The sequence below is a fragment of the Paralichthys olivaceus genome, chromosome 1, assembly GCF_024713975.1.
Source record: "Paralichthys olivaceus isolate ysfri-2021 chromosome 1, ASM2471397v2, whole genome shotgun sequence".
NCBI lineage: Eukaryota > Metazoa > Chordata > Actinopteri > Pleuronectiformes > Paralichthyidae > Paralichthys > Paralichthys olivaceus.
The window spans coordinates 13,825,763-13,848,048 of NC_091093.1; the positions used below are offsets into that span (position 1 = coordinate 13,825,763).

At 40.1% G+C, this 22,286-nt stretch overlaps 1 protein-coding gene across 1 annotated transcript in view; it reads right to left on the bottom strand.

Annotated features, from left to right (window-relative positions):
- Nucleotides 1-22,094, bottom strand: part of smyd3 (SET and MYND domain containing 3) — a 68,763-nt gene extending 46,669 nt beyond the window's left edge. The window contains exons 1-5 of the mRNA XM_069522297.1: nt 21,850-22,094; nt 6,303-6,366; nt 5,840-5,947; nt 5,211-5,268; nt 4,968-5,122 (exon numbers count right to left, since the gene is read on the bottom strand). Of these exons, the coding sequence (XP_069378398.1) occupies nt 4,968-5,122; nt 5,211-5,268; nt 5,840-5,947; nt 6,303-6,366; nt 21,850-22,010 (546 nt within the window). The 5' untranslated portion in view covers nt 22,011-22,094. The remainder of the gene's footprint in view (nt 1-4,967; nt 5,123-5,210; nt 5,269-5,839; nt 5,948-6,302; nt 6,367-21,849) is intronic.
- Between the last annotated feature and the right edge of the window lie 192 nt (nt 22,095-22,286).

Consider the following 22,286-nt stretch of genomic DNA (forward strand, 5'->3'; position numbering starts at 1 on the left):
CACACTCACATGGTATCAGGTAGTGTGTGTGTGTCTGTGTGTGTGTGTGTGTGTGTGTGTGTGTGTGTGTGTGTGTGTGTGTGTGTCCGTGTGTATGTGTGTGTGTGCACAGCGGATCTGTGATAAATCGACTCCATACCTGGGTAATAAACAATACAACATACTTTTTCCATGGGGAGGCGCCTTGCTTGCAGCATGGTCAAATGTGTGTGTTTGCGTGTGTGGTCCATGTTGTGGGGACCTAATCCGCTTACACAATCACATAATAGGGACTCGTCGTACAAAATCTAATTCCCAGAGGTGTAAATATTAAACTTTTAGGGTGTTTACTGTGAAGGTAAGGGTTATTGTTTGGTAAGCAGTACTTATGTATAAGGTTAAGTGTCCAGAAAATAAAGGTAAGCGAATGTAATTTCCTCTGAGGTCATGGAGATGTGATCATGTGTGTGTCCTTGTTCCCTCCTTTTCACTTTCCTGATTTTTTGTCTTATCCCAATTTTACAGCATCACCTTTGTCTCAGCTTTTGACCATTTTCTGCTTTTATTCTTTTCATAATACTTTGTCACTGTGATTTTACTTTATTTTCTCTTTTGTAAAACTCCCTCTGTATTCCCTTATTCATGTTTCTCTTTTCAGCACCCTCCACTTCTCTCCTGTCTTTTTATGATTTACCGTCTTTCTGTTGCTCTAACACAAGAACCGAGCTTCAACAAATGAGGAGCCAAACTTTTACATTCAACCTGTCTCTTCTATCTTTCATATGAGTTAACTACAATCAGCCTCAGCAATCAGGTCTTCAAAGAGCTTCCACTGATAAACTTTAACATTTTGGACACAAAACAGTGCCAGAGACAAAGGCAGTGTTTCCACTGAGATAAGACTCAGCAGGACAGTTACTGTTACAGATTTTATTTTTTTATCCTGGTTTGAGTGAAGTATTTATCAAAAACAGCATCTGAAATCATTGCACAAAATGACTTGGTGAGTGCACACAATGCACACAATGCACACACTGAACACCTTGTTGGGCCTGTACTGGATGAGGCATATTATCTTGCTCCTGTGGCAGCTGTGCTTTTCAGTTTCCTGATGATTCTCCTTGTTTTAGAAAAATGGAATTCCGTTACATTCTCAAACTGCATATCTACAAATAATTATCATGTCGCACAGTGAAGTAGACCGCCCACTTCATTCTTTGCACCAAGAGTGCTTAGCAAATTTATGCACACGCTGGCTACAGCATGAATTTTACGACAGAGTTAATTACCATCAAATACACGTACAGACTTTTAGTGTTTTTTGTAATGCTTTAGAAATCCTACAACTCCGATTGTCTGATTGAAATGCTGCCACTAGTCTGTTAAAATACCCAGCCTTGGAGGTGTCATTCAAACCATTTATATGACACAATATAAGATGAAGTTTAGGGCTTGGCCTGAGTGTGTGGAGATATGATAGTGAACAGGCAGAGAGCTATTGAAAGAGGCTGAGAGAGCGAGACACACAGGAGCAGCATTAGAGCAGATGGAGAGTTGTGTGTGAGAGTTTGTTTTATGGGGTATATACATGTTGGTCGTGTAAAATTTATCAGTGAGAAATGGGTCTGAGAGCAGCATGGGCTGACGCAGCAAGTTCGAGTTCACACACAATTTGAAGCACGCAAGCACACTCACACACACACTCACGTAGATACTGATGAGGACATGTATGTCAATATATAGTATGTATGTAAAACTACATATAGTTACATGAATATGCAAGCCTAAAGAGACACAGACACACACACACACACACACACATACACACATACACACACACACACACACACACAGAGAGAGAGAGAGAGAGAGAGGAAGTTGCTTGAGGGAAGCAATAAAATGTGTCATGGCCAGATCTCATCTGTCACTGCTTATTGCACCACTGCAGTCTGACCGAAACACACACACACACACACACACACACACACACACACACACACACACACACTAAACAACCATACTATAGTACAAAGCAACACACTACAGACCAGATCCCGCTCCACACACACACAGCGAATACATATACAGCATCTACTCCACTCATTTCTTCCCTTGGGTATATTAAGAGCAGTAATGGTGCTGTTGCATTACTTCATTGTGTGCCCGTGTGCACAAATGTGTGTGTGCTTGTGTTACTGCTGTTGTGGAGAATAGCTATTAACATAAAGAATGGTTCTACAGCACTAAACAATCCCCCACTGTCCAAAGGACTAGACCCCTTACACACACACATACACACACAGACTACTATACACTTACAATAATGACCTATTTTGTAAAGCACACTGAACATTACAAGTACACACTCATAAACTTCTCATTTGTTATGTATTAAAGTCATTACGGAGAGAGGGAGCATGAGAGGAGGGGGAGCGAGAGGAGAGTGAAAGCGGGATTAAGAAAGAGGGCTGCATGTGTAGAGAGGAGTAATCAGAAGAATCATCAGGAACATGAAAACACAAACACATACACAAAAATAGCAAATATAATATAGTATAGTATATATAATAATACATAAAAATCCCTCCATCCCCTGGATCCAGGTCTCCGACCTGCAAAAGCTCCTTGAGGATCATCAAGCCTTTTTTACAGATTCTTCACTCAATGAACTCAAGCAGAACCCAACTCTAAGTTTACAATATCCAGGTACGTCAGAGCTCAAGCATTCCTGAACTTGCACAAGCTTTACATCTTCATTAAAGGTACGGTTGGTAAGTTGTTTCTGAAACAACTTCATCTTCACCTCAATCGATAAATGAAGTCATCTGTCTGTGACCCCCCGACTGTAATAAACTCAACGGTTTCTTTCAAATGAAATGATTGACCGGTGTTTGTGTCTGTCACTTACTGACCTGCCTGCACACGCAGGCTCACCACTGCCGGGGAAACACACACCACAAACAGCAGTGAGGACAGCCAGCAGTGAGCGAGCGAGCCAGAGAAAAGTCGGCTTCTAGCAGTCGTCAGGCTGGGAGCATTCCTGTGTTTTGGGGGTGTAGCTTTGACAAAAGGACCAATGGGGTGGTCCTCTCGTCAAAGTGTAGCCTTCTCTTGCTAGCTTTTCCAGGATTACCAACTCAAGCTTTAACAGGATTATATGAAGTGGTGTAGAGGATAATAGGGTGTAAAGTCTCAGTGAGATAACACATCAGTATGTGTTATACCTTCTGTATCTGTTCTCCCATGTGTCTCACACAGACTGAATATAGACAGTACAGTTACAGTGAAAACAATGCAGACATTCTGTCGTGCTCACTGCTAAATGATTCAAATCTCATTCCCCTGGCTCTTGTTTTTGAAAGGTATCACCCAGTGTTGATTTATATTAACTGACAAAGTAACTGTGACACACTTTGTACATTTCCTTTTCTCATTTTGTCTCTCTCTCTCTTTCTCCCTCTCTATCTGGATGACTTCCTCCTCTCTTCCCCCTCCCTCATCTCTCTCCTCCTGCTTGTTTTTTTCTCACACACTCTTCGTCCCTTTCTTCTCTTTAATCCACTCAACGCTGTTCGCTCTTCATCTCCCTCAAACTGGAGCAGAATTCCCATCGGAATCTTGAACTGCATTTAATCAGCAGTTTTTCAGTTTTCTCAGCTTCACATCCAAACACGGACAAACACACACACACACACACACACGAGACTGTAATACTCATTATAAACCAGTTTGTGTGATCTAAAGTTTGTGTTTCACCAATAGCAGGTGTGGTGAAATAAATATAAAGACGGTCGTGGTTTATGTATTTTTCATACATTTTTGTGGGGAACATAAATAACTGTGTGAAACTTCATAGCAACCCTTCATGTAGTCCAGCTACTTCACTCAGTCAAACTCATGGTGGCGCTAAGTAAAGTCATTGGGTTTCATTCTTTGGGAACATTGATTATCTGTACTATCATTTCATGGCAATATCCATCCAGTATTTACTGAGGTATTTAGTCTGAATCCAAATAGTAAACTGACCAAGTGACAGACAGACATTACAATCCTTCAGCCCTGTCATTAATCAGAGTAAAAACCTCATGTGATGAGCCATTTTCAGACATGACTTCCGGAGAATGTCTGCAGAATTGGGTCCGGAGTGTAGCAGACGCATGAACAACACAGAGATCTGCAGAGTGTACAGGTGAGTGATGTGTTTTCACATTGGCTCCTCCAGACTTTCTGCAGACTTTATACTAAGGGGCTGGCCAGAGAAAGTCAGCAGAAAGTCCAGAGGCTCTCACTCAGACAATTGCATTCACACATACCACCCCTCCAGAGAATGTCTGCAGGATCTCCCAGGTTTAAAACCTGCCTGAAAGCAGTTATATAAAAACCTCATAACTCAGCATTTTCTACTTTTAGCTTATCAAATAGCAAATCTAAACATTGAGTTTTAAGTTAAAGGAAAATTATTAGTTTTAAATATCCAATGACATGAAAAAAAAAGTTTTTTGCTTGCTTTAAGCGTTAGTACGACCTCCTTAGATCATTGACATACGGTAATCACACATACCCAATTATTGTCATTGGACAAACACAATACGCACAAACATGTTGAATTCAAGGTTCGTGGAGACATGAAGTCTAGAAGTCAGGCATCAGATCACACAAAACAATCTGCAGTTAAAATCCTGGTGAAGGCAGCTGGTGTGTTTTAAGAGAATAGACCTGAGGTTGTTCTGGGAACACACACACACACACACACACACACACACACACACACACACACACACACACACACACACACACACACAGGGATCTAATCACAGATGCTCGAAAGATCTTCGACATATGTTGGGGTCAATCCAAACGCAGCAGGGGATACTCGAGGCAATAACAGTTTCTCATGTAATTGTGCATGGTGAGTTGCAGTGTGTACATGTCAAAATGTATTGTAAGATGTTTACGTGTCTACTTGCATTGTGTTTGCATGTGCCCACCTTTGCAATGAGGCTGAGGGGTTCTCTGCAGGATGGTGGCAGTGCTGATGTTATTTCCTGTGCCAGGTCAGGTGCTTCCTGTTGTAGGTACAATTCTAACATAGAAGCCAGCTGAGAAAGACCCTGTTTCTTCTGCTCAGACATGGAACTGAGGTCTGTGAAAAAATGATAAAAGAAATTAACCTTGCTGATTCACACACACAACCACGCACAGACAAACACACACGTGAAGGAGAGACTTACGTGATTCATGCTCCTCTAAAGTGTACAGCTCCTCACTACTGCCCTTAGATGGACTCAACTTAAGGGAAGAAAGAGAAGATTGGTGCATTAGCATGTTAGTTTTAGCATCATAGTTTTACAGATGAAAACTTTAAAACCATCTAATACCTCAAGTTTGAGTTGACCTGAATTTCTTTTGGTTAAAACACCCAGTTAGACTCAAGCATGCACTGATCGGAATTATGTAGCCAAAGTTCAAGGGCACTATGATCTCACAAAAACCTTTTTGCCTTGTTAATTAATTCTAAGAATGACTTGAGACAATCATTCTCAATTTGGAACAAATGTTCACTTAGACTCACAGGTCAACTGATCAGATTCACCGCTCAAAACATGTGTTTGGCCTCTTGAAGCTGTTAGATGGAGAGAAATTAACTTCTCAAGAGCAAAGAAGATCAGCTTCCATGAGTGTTTCATAAGTGCAAGGGTGATGTGGAAATAACAGAAATAAATTCCTAAAAGCAGAGGTAACTAAATCACTTTATCACAGTACTGACGTACAGCACTTCACATCCAACAAAACAAAAGGTTGTTGCTTCTTTCTTTGTGGACATTATTGTGAGTAACAGTGAGAAACTTCGCAAACGTACCAACACAAAGATGAGTCTTGCAGCCAGACGGACTGAGTCAGTGGGAACTCTGGGTAACAGGCTCCGCAGACATTTACACTCTCTCTTATGGTCAGACCAGGCTTGTTTCTGCAGAAGAAGAGTATTTTTACAAACTGAGACACACACAAAGATCTCTCTATAGTTGTGAGGACACTCATTTACAAAATACATTCCCTAGCACCTTACCATAACCTTAAACATCACAAATAAATGCCTAACCATAACCCCAACCGAAACCAAATTTTAACATTAACCCTAAAACCAAGTCTTAACCCTCAAACAGACCACTGAATTTGTGAGGACCAGCCACAATGTCCTCACAAAGTCTATAAGTATTGAACCAAAATTGGTCATCGTAATTATAGATACAACAAACACACACACATATATATATATATATATACACACACAAACACTTTAATTTACACACACTATACTGTACCTGGCAAGTGATATTGCAGTAGCGAGCAGTCTTACACTGGGAACACCTCAGCAAGGTCTCGCGTCTAGACAGAGGGAAAGAAAAAGATAAGTTCATTCTACACAATCCAGCACTGATGAAAATAACGTGATTCACATGCTGATTCACTGTCTTCAAAAAGGACTCTAGATGCCAGAGGTAGAAAAAATATTAAAGCTTTCCTGATGATGACTGATTCGTGACGGACGGTATCAACGCTTCAGATTTCTGACATCACAGTCGACAGACTGTCATCACTGTTGCACCATTTTAGTGTTTGAATAGAAACGGTTCAGTTGCTCCACACACAAAAACCACCCGGTCATAGCTGCTACATATCACATCCACATATCTGCTCAAGCATCCTTTATGTTCCTGTCAATTGACTTGACCGCATCCTTTTCTATTTGCTATGTAGAGCTGACTGTGTGCATCCATTATCTAGTTTTATCTACCCACCCATTGTGTTTTAGATTTTCATCGAAGATAAGTGCAGTAGTGATACTCTCCTCATGGTCACTGTCCTGATTTTTGAATCACAGTGCATGAGTCCCTGCGTTTGTTTGCTGTGCGTGTCCACTTGTGCAGCTTATTTCTGTTCTTGTGCGTATGTACTGTATGTTTCCGAGGTCTGCTGCGTCTCTCAGAGTGACACTGCTGTCCTCTCCAGTTTGCCTGTCAGTATTGTAACAAGCTAGAGCGTCTGCTTCCTGCTTCTTATAGCCAATTACAGCCAGCAGAGAGTGAATCTCTCTCTCACACACACACACACACACACACACACACACACACACACACACACACACACACACACACACACACACACACACACACACACACACACACACACGGAGATCTGAGTCATAGCAACTCTGTGGGTATTTGTGCATAGGTCAGTACAATCCATACATATTATATGTATAGGTAGTGTGCAGGGTTGTGGCGTGAGCCACACAATGCAAAAGCAAACTTGGAATCCGGATTCTTTTTTGGCTTATCAAATCAAGACTACTGAATGACCATTCACATCCCTTCCACAGTACTAAAGTTTATCTGAAGCTTACCTCCACCAAGTAGGTTGTGTTTTCATCATGCATTTGTGTGTTTGTCTGTTAGTTAGTTGGATTACATAAAAACTACAGAAACGATTACTACAAACCTTGCAAGGATTCGTATGGGTTAGGGAATACATTTTTTTTTTTTTCCTTTCTTTAACATTGCGATATATGGCTTTTTTATTTTACATTTTTACTGATTTCCCAGAGAATAAGTCAAGGATCTAGATAAAAATCAGGCATATTTACTAATATCAATCAGTGTGTAAAATTAGCTTTAGTGAATTAAAGGGGAGGGTTGGGACTTGGCGGAGGTATGGACACTACTGAGTGCAATACATGTTTGTTTATGATTTTATGAATGTATTGTTAAGAGGATACTTTCCCTTTACAGTCTTAATTTTACAATGAAAGAGAGGAGAAGATAATGGAAAATGACAGATGCAACTAAAGATCTACAGCTGAAATCAAGCCAATTATCCTACAACTGCATGGTCTGCACTTGGGATGACAGGATGATGCAGCAATCCAGCAATTTTCTTTTCCAGTCTATAACCCTGAATCTCACATCCGTGACAACATGGAGTTGGACCATGTCTGTGTTCATAAGAATAAATATAAGAATAAACTGATTTTATGCGGTTTGTCTGAATTGTTTGTGTAAAGCTTCTGCCAGATGAAAACTTTGACTTCATCATATTAAACACAGTCATGTTAAGAGTGTCTACAAGTGACAGGCCAGAATGCACGATGCAACAGCAAAGTTGCACGAATATCATTAGATGAGAACTGTGACTTTAACAAGATGAGAAAAAATACAAAAGTAAAACATAGTGTTAAAATTAAAAATCATTACACTGAACCGTTGACATAATCTACATGTCTTTCTTTGAATGACTGAGCTGTTTTAGTTTTTGTTGATAAAAAATGAAAGTTGACTTATCTTGACTCAAATGGACATTATCATCAGTGACCCCACCATGTATCTGAGGAGTGGACTGAATTAGCAGGCATATACAGTTAGCATGGGGTAGTCAGGGCTAGCAGAGAAGCCTGAGGCTTGTTTGACATGGGTTCACATATAGTGTGTCATTCTGTTTGGTTGATCGTGTGATTAAGAGAAAATGATCAAACATTGCTAATTAAATGTGTTAATTGGAGCTATATGTGCTCACAGACACAGACCATGAAAAAATGTGAGAGAACATGGATGTAGAGACATTAGCCCAGGGCTTATCGTACTGAATGTGGCACATTTGATTAAACTGGACCCACTAATGAAGGCTGTAGATGATGTTATAAGACCCTCACAGGCAAAAGCAGACAACTGAACATGCACAGTGTGGCTCTGACACACTGCTGCTGTCTGTCAACATTAGCGACAGAAGTTAAGTGTTTCCTATGACCATCTATCAGTGTGTGACCAGACTACTCTGTTGGTTTTGGCCCCAGGCCCCTGCAGACATGGACAAGTTTCTAAAGCACACTCCTGTTTTTCTGTTCTCTCCTCCTCACCTTCCTTTTTAATTTACAGCCCTTCTCTGCATCGACTCATCTCTTCCTCCCTTTCACCACTCCTCCTCTAGTTACTCCACTGTGTCTTATTTGCGATGACCTTTCCAGCCTTGGAACCCAAAGGTAAATTTATAGTCTCGCCCTGGGTTGGTGCTTCATGAAACCACGGCTATTCCTGTCATGTTGAGGCCGACCAGAAACAGGGAAGCCACCCACAGTTTAAGAAACACATGCCTGCACTGTGAGACACAAAGCAATAACAGCAGATAGGACCAGGCCAGACCTAAACACAGTCAGGTTCTGTGCCACTTCAGAACATAATTCAGACGCTAGAAATGTGGACACATCACAAATTGCAGAGCTGCAGGAAGTCCATCCATCTTCCTTGACCCCAGACAGGAAGTCCGATGCTGACAACAACCCCATTTTCACGTCTATACTTGTTATTTGTAGCTTAACTCTCTGGGAAATGTTGCCCCTCTGGACGCAATCACATGCTTTGAAAGCGTTTCTGTATCTTGATGTGAATAGCTCCCACACTGGGAAAACCTGGACAGTGTCTGTTCAAAATCTGTTTATTTATTTATTATCATTATTTATTCTAATGACTGAACTGAAAAACCATACAGCAACAGATTTTTGTACATTTGTACATTATTTAGCATATAAATGTTTTCTAATTATATGTTTATTATCTCCACAGCAAGTTTTCCCCATGCTCTCTTTTTATCATTTAGCAAAATAAAAAGATAAGAAGATTTAGTTAAATTGTGAATAAATTCTGTGATTACTGATGAAAATCTTAAGACTGGCCGCTGATGAGTTAAATGATTGATTGTCGTTGTTGTTTCTAAACTACATCCAACAAAATGGCAGCCAAAAATGGCTTCACTCTTCTCTGATCTGTACGCTTAGAAACATCCACCCATCTGATCAGAGAGCCGTCTCTGACACCACTGACACTGCAGCAGGTACACATGTGGACTTTATTGAGTTAGTCTGTACAGTTTTTCAAATTGAGTTTTAGGGATTGATTGGTTAATTACAGTGTAATAAAAGATTAATACTGTCAGTGTTTATGGAAATGAAATATGGATGCAACAGCAGTTACTGAAGAGAGAGACACAGGAAGGATGCGAGACAAACTGACAGAATATCAGTCTAACACTGTACATACTGAGCCACATTACTGCACAGCTGCACCAAAGCTGTAGTTATGGTGACCGCCTCCAGGCTAATAAGCTCTCTGTATTTACAGGGTACACACACACACGCACGCACACACACACACACACACACACGTATAATTCACTTATCACTCAAATGATGCAGGTATTGCAGGTCATATCTTGGCTGAACATAACTGAATAATTCCTCATAAAAACAAATATTTTTCCCCTTTGCTCATTCCCTGTTAGAGATTATGTTTTTTCCCCCTTGATCTTTACTCAAGAGTGTGGTTCGTCAGTTTGAGAGCAGTGTTGATTTCATGTTCAAATTTTGTAATGCTGCTTTTTGTAATTTTGTAATTTTGTATCGCTCCTGCTTGTGTAAACATGTGTTCTGCTTGTGCTCAAACTCTGCACTTGCCCTCAGATATGGTTGTGTTAGCTCAGTGTGTAAATAAAGCTCTGGAGGAGGGAGTGCATGGATCTGGTTAAAGTAACTGGCCTTACAGAAAGAGGTAAAAATGCACCCACAACACTACACCTGGCATTCTATTGGTTGGTGAATTTTGACAGACTTGTAACAAACAAAGAAAAAATTTAAGAGCAGAAGGAAAAAAATCCAAGAGTAAACATTTCATGCGTGCACAGAAGCAGCACGACTAGGAAATCTGTCCAAGCACCAAAATGTGTGTAATGTGCACGCATACACTTTGAGCACAAGCAGAGCAAATCTAAGCACAGGCTGGGGCAATATGAGCGAGAGGGCAGGGTTTTGAGACAATCTAAAAATGAAATTCACTTATTATCTACTAACCATTATGTCAATGAAGGGGTGGTTGAAGTGTTTGATTTCACAAAACACTTACAGAGTTTCAGGGGTAAAGAGTGTTCCAGCAGAATCCAAAACAACTGCAGTAACTGGTGACCAAAGCTTTAGCTTCAGGGGGGGTACATAAGATAACAGGACATTAAAAATATCTTATTTCTGTTTCTTTAGCAAAGAAGAATGTGACGTATAAATTTTGATAACAATAGCAAACAAACATATCTAACTATTCTTCCATAACAACATCCACAACAGAAGCACATTTTCTTTTATAGCAGCATCCTGTAGTTCAACAGTTCACCCAACTGACGGCTCAGTGTTTGTCATGAGGGATCATTTGGTTCAGTAAGAAACAAACACCTACACATATTCTGTACATTATTTCATGATTCAAATACACAGAGACAACTCTGCTGCCGCCTCTGGGCAATAACCAACGAGTTCAAGAACATACTTACGGTACATATGGCATAATACACACTGATTTAACTCAGTCCATGCATAGATGTGGACAGTAACTACAGAGCTAGAAGCATCATATTAAATAAGATGGCAAAAGATATACAATTTCTTAGTCTTCATTAGTGTGCAGCAGAATAATAGAAATGACTCATTTTTTTATGGAGATATAAATGATGATTTCCTTCATGAAGCACATCTGTCTCATCTTCAGCTCTTCTCATGTTCCTTTGTCTTTCTTCCCTCATTTTGTCCTCCTCTGTGTCCCTCACTTTCTTCCCTGTGCCTGTTTTGTGACATGATAGTCCTCTGGATGTCAGGTCCAGGCACAGCAGGAAAACTCATGAATAACATTAAATGGGTTTCATTAAGAACATGCAGAAAACTCTTATTTCAGCGACTCCTCCTCTTCCTCTCAATATCATACTCTGTTTCTTAAGCTGTTTTCAGACATGAACTCTGTAAAATGTGCTGAAAATTGGATCTGGAAATTGTCCTGAGTTTGTTCATCACATGTGAAGAACACAGCTCAACAACAGGAAAATATCTGGGGGGTGGTGACTGGGTAGAGCATGCAGGAGGCAGGACATACCGTATGAATTACATCTATGAGAAGCATTGGTTTTCATTTAAAGTAAATCAACACCTCATCACCAAAAGCTCTTGAATCGGTTGTCTTTTCCAATCTCTCCAATCTTTTTCACCATCTTCCATGTGTATGACACCTCTGTGTCACTCTGAGATATTTGGATTTTCAGTTTTGCATCCTTCGCCTGTTTGAAACGTCATCGACAATTCACTGTCACACTCTCGATAGACATTTTTGAAAATTTGAAAATGTTTGTAATTATAAATATATCGTTGGAACTTTATAACAGAAACAAATGTGTAATAGAACTGAAATGCTGTGACAATAAAATCACTTTTTTCCATTGGTGCATGAGCTGTAGGCTCTTCTTTTTGTGCCGACCTTTCCTATTAAATTTTTTTTAATAAAAACACAAAAAGGTGTGTTTCTTTAAAGATGAAAGCCTCATAAAGGACACAGATGTTATGACAGAAACAAGCAGAGAAAAGAACATGCGGAGTTAATAAAAGCACGACCTGGAGAAAGGACTGAAAACTGTTCCTCGACAGTAAGTGAATGGTTTTCATTGATATGCAAGAGCATAGATATGTGCTCTCACATGTGTGTATCTGTGGTCAATTTTGTTAAGTTTATGCTATCAGACACCTAATTAGGCCTACCTCAGCATGTCTCTGTTGGTATGTGTGTGTGTAGCATGGTAATTAATTTCCCGTGAGTATTGGCTGCTGCGTTGTAGCCACTGCAACCACTAGCGTTAGTTCTGTGTTTCTGTGTGTGTGTGTCCCATTGTGTATGTTAATAATTAGTGGCGTCCTCTTTTCTGGGCTGTCCGGTCGTGCCTGAGTGAATTTTCTCATTTCCAGGCTGAGTGGCCAACACAGCATGGTCCCTTCCCACATGACAGGTATTATGTCTATGTAAAGTAAATTACTGACAAATATAATATAGATCACCTGCAAGATTCTTGATGCCACCAAGCCCACAAGTTTGTGGATTTTTGTAGATTGTGTTGTAAAAATACGACATACTTCATATCTCGCAGGCTACATGCAAACATGTATGTAGTGTGATTGAGACACTTATCGTTTCTGTCGCCTGCAGCCTTTGTCGATAGTAAAGACAACATGAAAACAGCTCCTTCTCAAAACTGTTTACAAATCAGCTTTTTCTCTTGGTACAAAGACGATTCCAGCACAAACCTCACTGCAGCGAATTTCAAAGCAAATGTGAGAAAATATAAGTTCCAGCCTTAAACGTTTCCTGGAGGGACACTACTGCCATCTAGTGCAGCAGCAATGCTACAACAATACAGCCTGCACAGAATTGAATCAGTACACTGCTGGCGTCCAGAGCCCAGCAACACAAGTGTGTGTGAGACAGGGAGGGAGAGAGGGAGGGAGGGAAGGAAGGAGACCAGCTGTGCTGCATCTCAAACCATCCTAGAACCCTTGCTGAGTTCATAATGGTTGTTTAGAAGATGACTCATTGACACCTGAGGGGACTCATATGGGACGAGTCTCCTTGTGGGTTTATTGTACGATGATAAGAGTACAGGCGCGTGCACAGAAACATGCACACATGCATACAAATTAAGGCTCAAAGGAAACATTGACACAGTTACATGCCAATTTTTTGTGTGTCTTTTGTCTGAATCCATTTTCAGACAAGATTAGTTTCTCTGGTGAATTGGGTTCTGCTGCCATCAGAGGAAGCAGAAATCATCACATACAACAATCTATACTAATTATGCTTAAAGTTAGGGTTGGTAATCTTGGAAAAGATAGCAAGAGCAGGCTACACTTTGAATAACTGCAACCTATACATCCAACCTCTTTATATCAGCCCTCTCATCAAAGCTATGCCCATATGAACGCACATGAGATTGATAACAGGTCTCCAGCATATCGCATAGGTACAAACAACAATACACAATCACACCTACAGGAAATTTAGTCTCCAGTTAACCTAACCCCAATCTGCATGTCTTTGGAGTGTGGGTGGAAGAGGAGAAAATCCACTCAGACACAGCGAGAACTTTTAAATTCCAAACAGTAAAACCCTGACTGAACCTGGATAATAATAAACTTATTGGATCGGAATCATAAAAAAGCTCAAATCTGGCATATAGATATACACTGAAGGCAAAACCAGAAGACAGATTAGGTCAAGAGTTTACAGATTCAGCCATTCTGACATTATATTGACATGTTGTAGCTTCTCCATGCAGCATATTGTAAGTGATGGAAAGATTTGCTGTTCTAAAACATATCAGGACTCGTTAAAGAGAAGATAGACCCAGAGAAATATGAGAGAATGTCGTTTGATCTCAGTTAAAAGCCTGACAGTTACACATTTCAAACAACCAGAGTTTAAATTTGACTGAATTATGCAAGTATAAAAGAGAATTAATCGTCTGAGAGCGCAGTGTAATGGCACGGATAACTTCCATGGTGTCCTAGAATGAGACAATGGTTCGAAACTTTGCTATGTTTCTCAGATTAAAGAGACATGGCTGAGCTAGTTTTGTGATATGCTGATTGAAATGCAGACAAAAAGAATCCCAAGCCAAGTGGATTTCAAAGAATTTCCTTGTGCTCCGTCTTATCAATATTTAATTTAACGTAAAAAATCTCAAGTCAAATCTCATGTGCAAGAAAGAACTTTATCTCAGAAAACTATTCCTGTCCAGATGGATTTTATTGTTTTGGGTATTTAGCCTTGAGGTTTTAAAGAAACATTCACATTAATAAGTAACAGATGCACTGTCAAAGATACAAGAGAAACAAACACTGGAGGTTTTGCACCCACTGGAAAACACAGTGACTTTCATTCATGTTGTTTTAACGTTGCACTATGTGAAACCAGCCCACAAGGATTGAACATATCTAAAGGGACGTGGTCCTCACAAGTAGAGCGATGATGATAAAATGATACCCCCAGATGTTTTCCTTGATGAAGACACACAAAGGGCGTGTTTCTGTTGTACAGCAAATCACTCGGCTTGCAAATGATACAGCTGTGTGTGTGTGTTTCTCCCAAAAGCAAGATGCTTTGAGACACCTGGCTATCTAACTGCTGGCGGCAGGGAAAACAAGAGGGAGATGGAGAACAGAGGAGGAAGATGCAGCAGAAGCAGATGCAGCCAAATAATAAAGGAATGGAGTGAGTAGAATAGGAGAAAGGCAGATGGGATGGAAAAATGTAAATGAACGATGAGGGATGATGAGATGCAGGGAAAATGAGGAGAGAAGGATGAGAAGAAAGCAGATGGGAAGAAAATTGTAGAAGGAAAGAAAAAGGGAGGAAGACAGTGATGTCAGAAGCAGCAGATGGGAGGGTAAATCCAGAGGGGCACAAGTAAAAGGAGGAAGAAGCAGTAGAGAAAGAGGAGGAGGGCTGACTTGCCTTTTAAAAACTATTTTTCTCATCTGATCTGTTCCTGCTCTTGTCTGAGTGTATAGGAACTGCATCTGAACTCCTAACATGTATACCACACCATCTCCACTGTGTGTGTGTGTGTGTGTGTGTGTGTGTGTGTGTGTGTGTGTGTGTGTGTGTGTGTGTGTGCTGGGGTGAGAAAAAGGGGGACAGGCTTTCTAAGTAAGAGATAAAAACAGTTTGTTGTGTCAGAAGATAGACACTAAGAAACAAACATGATGCAGTGTACGTGAGAGAGTGTGAGAGAGAGAGAGAGAGAGAACAAGGAAGATCTAAACCAAAGACGTGTCAAATAGACTTTAAAAAGGTGCTGATCCTGGTCTTTCATGAATCAGCTTCATGAATTACATAAATAACTTGAATCGTTCAGTTGGGAGTCCCATGAATTGACTTGCTGTTTCAGCCGTTGGTTCAACCGTTGGTTCAACCTCCTCCACACTACGAGTCTTACAGGTTAGACCTGACACTCCTGTTGGCTGAGTGTGGTGAAGCTGCTGTGCAGGTGAACTGGACTGTAACTGATTGAGGATAACGTTCCTCATTTTTGTAAGTAAAATATACTGGAGAAAAAAATCATCAGTATCAAAATTAAGTATTTCAAAAACTAAAATACATGCATAGATACAACAGACAAAGCATGAACCACAAGCACATGACAAATGAAACTGCACCGGTTGAATCTAATAAATAGAGGGACGAGAAACCAGAGGAAACAGCAGAAAGACATGCAGGTAAATGGACTCTACTTATATGAGCTTTTCCAATATTGACAACTCAAAGCTCTCTACAGTACAAGTTGCATTCACCCATTGTCACACTCGCATGTTTTTTTCCCGCTCACACCATTCATACTGTAGGCACAGCCGTCAGGTGCAATTTGTGGTTCAGTATCTTGACCAAGGAGACTACACAATACTAAGGATTGAACCAACAACCACCTGGTTAGTGGAGAACCCCTCACCCTGAACCAGAGCTGCACACCAGTTCTTTGTGATTTCTGAGATCAGTCACTGTTTAAGTTTGTAAGTTTGTGTATTTAATCGTCTATCAGGCAGTCAGATGGTCCAATGCAGCTCTGCTTATTTAACAAAATAGGACCTAAAACCAAACAAACTATAGAAAACAGGTCACGCTCCGTGTCTGTTTTTTCACTTTTAAATTGTATTTATGTAGCACACGCCAAAATAATATAACAAGTTTGTTGCATCTCGACCCCTGCAATCCAAACTTTAAGCACTGCATGTAAAGTGACATTTTTTGTGACTGGCTCAAAAGACAGTGTCATGATTTCATCTACTGTTGACTTGTTTTATATTTTGTTATGTTTGTGCAAGTTCAGCCCCCTGATAACAGACATTAACACACCCAACTGAAATTAAAACAAAACTCTCAAGTCAACCGCCTGTCACTGTTTGTTATGTTCTTAACACAGACGGCCTCATCCAACACCCAATGAAAAGTTTCTGCCTATAAATAAGACAAAGGTTTGCAATGTTTTGTTGTTTGAATAGTGTGTCTGTGTGTGTTTGTGTGTGTGTGTGTGTGTGTGTGTGTGTGTAGTCCAAAGAGACAGCGAATGAGAGATTGGTGTCAAATACAAAGACTTCATCTGACAGTGATAATACTGCCAAAGCCCCCCTCATCAAACACGCACCGCACACACACACATGCACGCACACACACACACACACACACACACACACACACCTCTAAGTCTTTCTTTGGTGTGTCAGAGAGAAAATCATCAAAGTGTGGGGGCGTTTGATGTGTTATCTGTCCAACAGAGACCGTGTCATCTCTCCATCTTTTTCTGGAACTTCCTCTTCTTCGACTCACAGCTTTAGAACAAACAAAAACCTGAAGTGGCGCTGAGAAAGATTCTGTTTCTCATGTTATGTGCAAACATTTGCAGCTGAAAGTGTTAGTTAATCATCATTCTGATGTTTGGACTGAAGCTTTTTGTGAGGCTCAGTGTTACTGTTATATGTTGTTTCCTTCCCGCAACCAACCAGTCACAACATGCAAAATACCCACAAACACACTCTGTTTAATAGAGACGAACAGCAGCAGTCCTCGCCACACCCTCATTTGACGCTGGACAAGCATTTTTTTCTTTCCATAATTCAGTCAAAATGAAGCCTAAACCTGGAGGTCGCCCTCTGCCTCATTAAATTTTCATAGAATCCCTCATTAGCTGATGCTGCTGCGTCCAAAGATCCTCCTTCCAAAGGAAACTTAAAGACAACAACATGAAATGCAAATGCTGTGCGAAAATTAAGACAGCAGGTACAACAGAATTAGAATGAATTAATATCAATATAGGAAATATATATTTATGACACAGCTAAGCTCCTAAGGCATGAGACTTCCAGTTAGAAAGTGTTTACCACAGATTAGCTTAAAACACACTTCAGGGACACACAATTAGCCAGAACACTCTGGTAACAACACTTTTCCACTTAATTAGCAAGTAATATACTGTAGCTGAATTTTAAACGTTGCCTCTATTTGCAGAGTTCTGGATTTCTACTACGTCGAAAAAAGTAAATATGTTCTCTTTTTTTTTTTTCTTTCGCTTTTCTTCCTCTTATCTGTCATTACCCCCCTCATCGCTCTCTGTGAGTCTGAGAACCACTTATAGTTGTTTGTTTATTGACCTCTGGTGGTTTGAATCCTGGTGAGATGTGTGTGTGTGTGTGTGTACATATTCCGTGTTTATCACTCATTACGTACGCACAGCCTTCAAGGCCTGTAATTAACTGCAGCTTTGATACCCCCCACACCTGCTCATTTCCTGTAACACACAGAAACACGTGCGTTTGAACGTGAAGTGTTGTTCATGAAGTCTGTTGTTCACGTGATGAGATACAGTCACACAAATAAATATGCACACATTTTTTTCCACTGGTTCAGTCACATTGTGGGCTTAATTATGTTTTCAGTGAAAACACACCTTGTATCTTCAGGACCAATCTCTGCCTTGAGTTGCATTTATCTGTGTATGATTGAGTGAGAGTGTGTGAGTGTGTGTGTCAGCTGTACATCCTACAACTGTTTTTGCGACACCAGTATAGCATACACATCTCTCATTGATATGAAATCAATAAAACGATGTGCAGCAGACGTTCAGACACACAGGTTGATGTGTCAGCCACAAGCAGATGTAGCCATGACACTTATTCAATATCTCAAAAAGATGATCATACGCTGCACAACATGGCGGCCGTCTTGTTTCTCTCACACACACACACACACACACACACACACACACACACACACACACACACACACACACACACACACACACACACACACACACACACACACACACACACTTTTAGTGCTCCTGGCTACACGCCTTAACATTTTAACTTGACATTTATTCAATATCTCAAAAAGACATATTCACCCTCTCACACAGGAAGATGGAGGTGGAACAAAAGAAATCAATAATAAATTAGAGTTTGTGCCTCCGCTAAACTGAATTCCATTATTTCTCAATGAGCTTGGAGCAAATTGTGTTTGTGTGTCCAACACATATCTTTTAACCTGTGTGTGGGTATTAAAATCATAAATAAACAGCTGAGCCTGCTCTCTCTCTACTTTTGGAATATTAGACACTTTCAATGCTAATTCACTGCCATGTCTTAGTGATAGTTTACGGTAACATAGTGCAATACAAGTGTTAATAACAATAGTACAGACCATATTAAAACTAGCGGCTGATTGTTAACACACTAGTAAAATATTTATTATGTTCACCATCTTAGTTTAGCCCATAGACCACATAAAAAAAATGGATGACGTGACTTCTCCACAGAAGTGGAGCTGAAGTGTCTTGATCGCCAACTGGTGGCTGGCTGCAGTATACACGGAGCACAGCTGCAGTCTTCTGCTGCTGTCCACTAAGCGAAACGTCTCTATCTATAGCTATTATAATATAATATTATGGGCCGCCTCGGGATTCTCACAGTGTTTTTATTTCACAGATGGGACTTTGTTTTTGAGTTAGATGCATTTGTTTGAGGGGGGGCGCCAGAGCTTCCTCATCTCTCTCTGAGCTGAGAGATACCAGGTGCACACAATCAAGTCAGTGAGTATCCATAGCAACGTCAAAATAAGCACCCCCCCCCATGGTAACAGGATATTATCAGGACACCTGTAAAGAGCCTGGATTTTCAAAATAAGCCCCTCCCATAGTAACAGAATGTTATAAGAAAACCTTTAAAGAACCTAGATTTTCAAAATGAGCCCCTCCCATAGTAACAGGTTGTTATCAGGAAACCTGTAAAGAGCCTGGATTTTCAAAATAACCCCCCCCCCATAGTAACAGGATGTTATCAGGAAACATGTAATGAGCCAAGATTTTCAAAATAAGCCCCCCCCCCCATAGTAACAGGATGTTATCAGGAAACGTGTTATGATCCTAGATTTTACCTTATTTTCAAAAGCATCAGATTCTGTACTATATCTCAACTACTGAGCTCCTGTTTTCAGTACTACAAAAGTCACAACAGACAACAGGATAAGAAGCTAATGGATAATCCACTAGAATATAAAAGCAGCTATTAGAGGGTGTGCAGTTACTGCTTAACTGATCATATTTTAATCTCTAATAAAAATGTACCCTTATGTGGAAAAACTGTACATTAACTCCGTCTTTATATTCTCCCAGAGGTTATCTGCATTGACTGACCTCATTAATCATCTTCACTTTACTACAAAGGCTCATATACATACTGTATATTGCTTATAATCATTTACCCTTCATTCACCTTGTAGCCTCTGTTCCAGAAAGCAGCCTCACAGCCTCGCTCCTCATCAGCCTCATTAAATTCACATACATCTGTTTAACCTGATGAAGTGAGTTTGGCTGCAGAGAAGAATGCAGCAGTGCCATCAAGCATCTGGCTGCACAAATATCACAGACAAATGAGATGAAACAGGACAAATCATCACACTGTCCATTTCCAATACACCCAGAATGTCTATATATACTAGGAGTGGGCGATAAGAATAAAATCCTCATCCTTCTGTATTGTTTAATTTTATATCAAATCAACTTTATTGAAAAATCAGTTAGGAAAATATATATGAATAAAATAACCCCAAATAAAACAAGAAAATAACTAAAACCTATAAATAACTAAATAAAATTACTTCATGACAATATAGAATCTGTAAATATATGATAACTAATATATAAATAATATTGTTACTATAAAATCCCGATCAATGATTTGAAATTGGTCAAATACAACCAGGGATATTGGTATCAATAAAATGGCAAAATTAGAAAGATCAATGTTTATCTTCACACATAACATATTACCCAGCTATGGTCAAATTACATGCTGCAGGGTTCAAGGGGCAGAATACACTATTGGGCCAATTAGCTGTGTTTTCCCTTTTCTCCATGGATGGTATGCTGCATATGGAGGAATATTACATGGCCCCAGGATTACTGTATGGCACTCTGATATACACAAATTATTTTTTTAATCAATAATATGAGATAATATAACCATGGAATCACAATATTACAATCATGTAATATAGCAGAACTCAAGTTATGGCTATTATCAGCTGATCCATTTCCAGATAATTTAAAAGTGTATTAAATTAGTAAAATCCAACTACCACACATTTCTACATAAAAGGCATCTAGCTACAGCAGCAGCTACTGCAGATGTCTCCATATCATGATGTGGGTCAGGGTTAGAATCATTTGTAAAACGAAATCCTAATGGCACTGTTTCATTTAGACACACTTAAGTTAATGTGCACAATAGGCACTGCATCCATGTCTTTTCAACCTTTTCCCAAACTGCAGTATTTTCTACATGTGTCAGCTTCAAAAAACAGATTATCCTCACACCAAACAAATATTATTCACTCACTTTTACATTCTTAAACCAGGAAGAACCATGCTGTCATCTAGTGGTCAGCTGAAGAACTGATCTGCATTGACTGCATTTTGAGCAGCTAACAATTAGGAAGCTTGTAAGACAAAGACATACAAATAACCTTTATACCATTACCTGTATAGAATTAACTATCTATATTCTTAAGGGCTTCAAAATCATGGTATATAGCAGAGATCAACTACAGACCTTTAGCAGCTGATGCATTCCATAAACCCAAATCATTTCACAATTAATGTTATGACCAAAATCTAAAGACCACATTGTGAACTTGTGCTAAACATTTCTACACAAAGGTATCTTGTTATAGCAACAGTAGTTTTCCTCAAATGTCTCCACATCATGACCAGAATCTTGTTTGGAGCTGGGATCATGTATACACTGAATATTGATGATTTGTTTTACTTTGCAGAATAATCACTCCACCTATGACTGTGCAAACTAATTTGTAGCATTTACCAGATTATTTCCATTTTTTTACTTTCCATTCCCCATCAAACCACCCCTGAGCTTTTCAGGTATTAACCAGGACCACTGCTCCTCTGCTCTCTCACCGTGTGTAGCAGCGGTGGCAGACATCTCTGGAGCGTCTGCTGGACACGCAGCTCGCCAGCGGCTCCGCGGAGGACAGCAGCTCTCCCGCCCTGATCCCGCCTGTCGCCCGCAGACCGTTGCCTTTCCCCGGGCTGAGGAAACGCTCCAGCGCCGCTGCCATGGTCGCTGTTTCCCTCCACGTGAACCAAACGGTGTTTACATCCGGACTGACGCACCAGCTGCGTCATGACGTCACTAACACGTACAGTCGCCTATGGGGATTTTTTTTTTTATCACCAGACAAAAAGTTTTTGACATTGATCATGACGATACATTTCACATGTATTACATCATATTTCTTATTTATCTTCTTCTATATGTGACGTCATATATGTTTTATTATATTGAAGCTGCTGAGTGATGGTTGTCGTGGTCGAGTTTAATGACAAACGCTTGA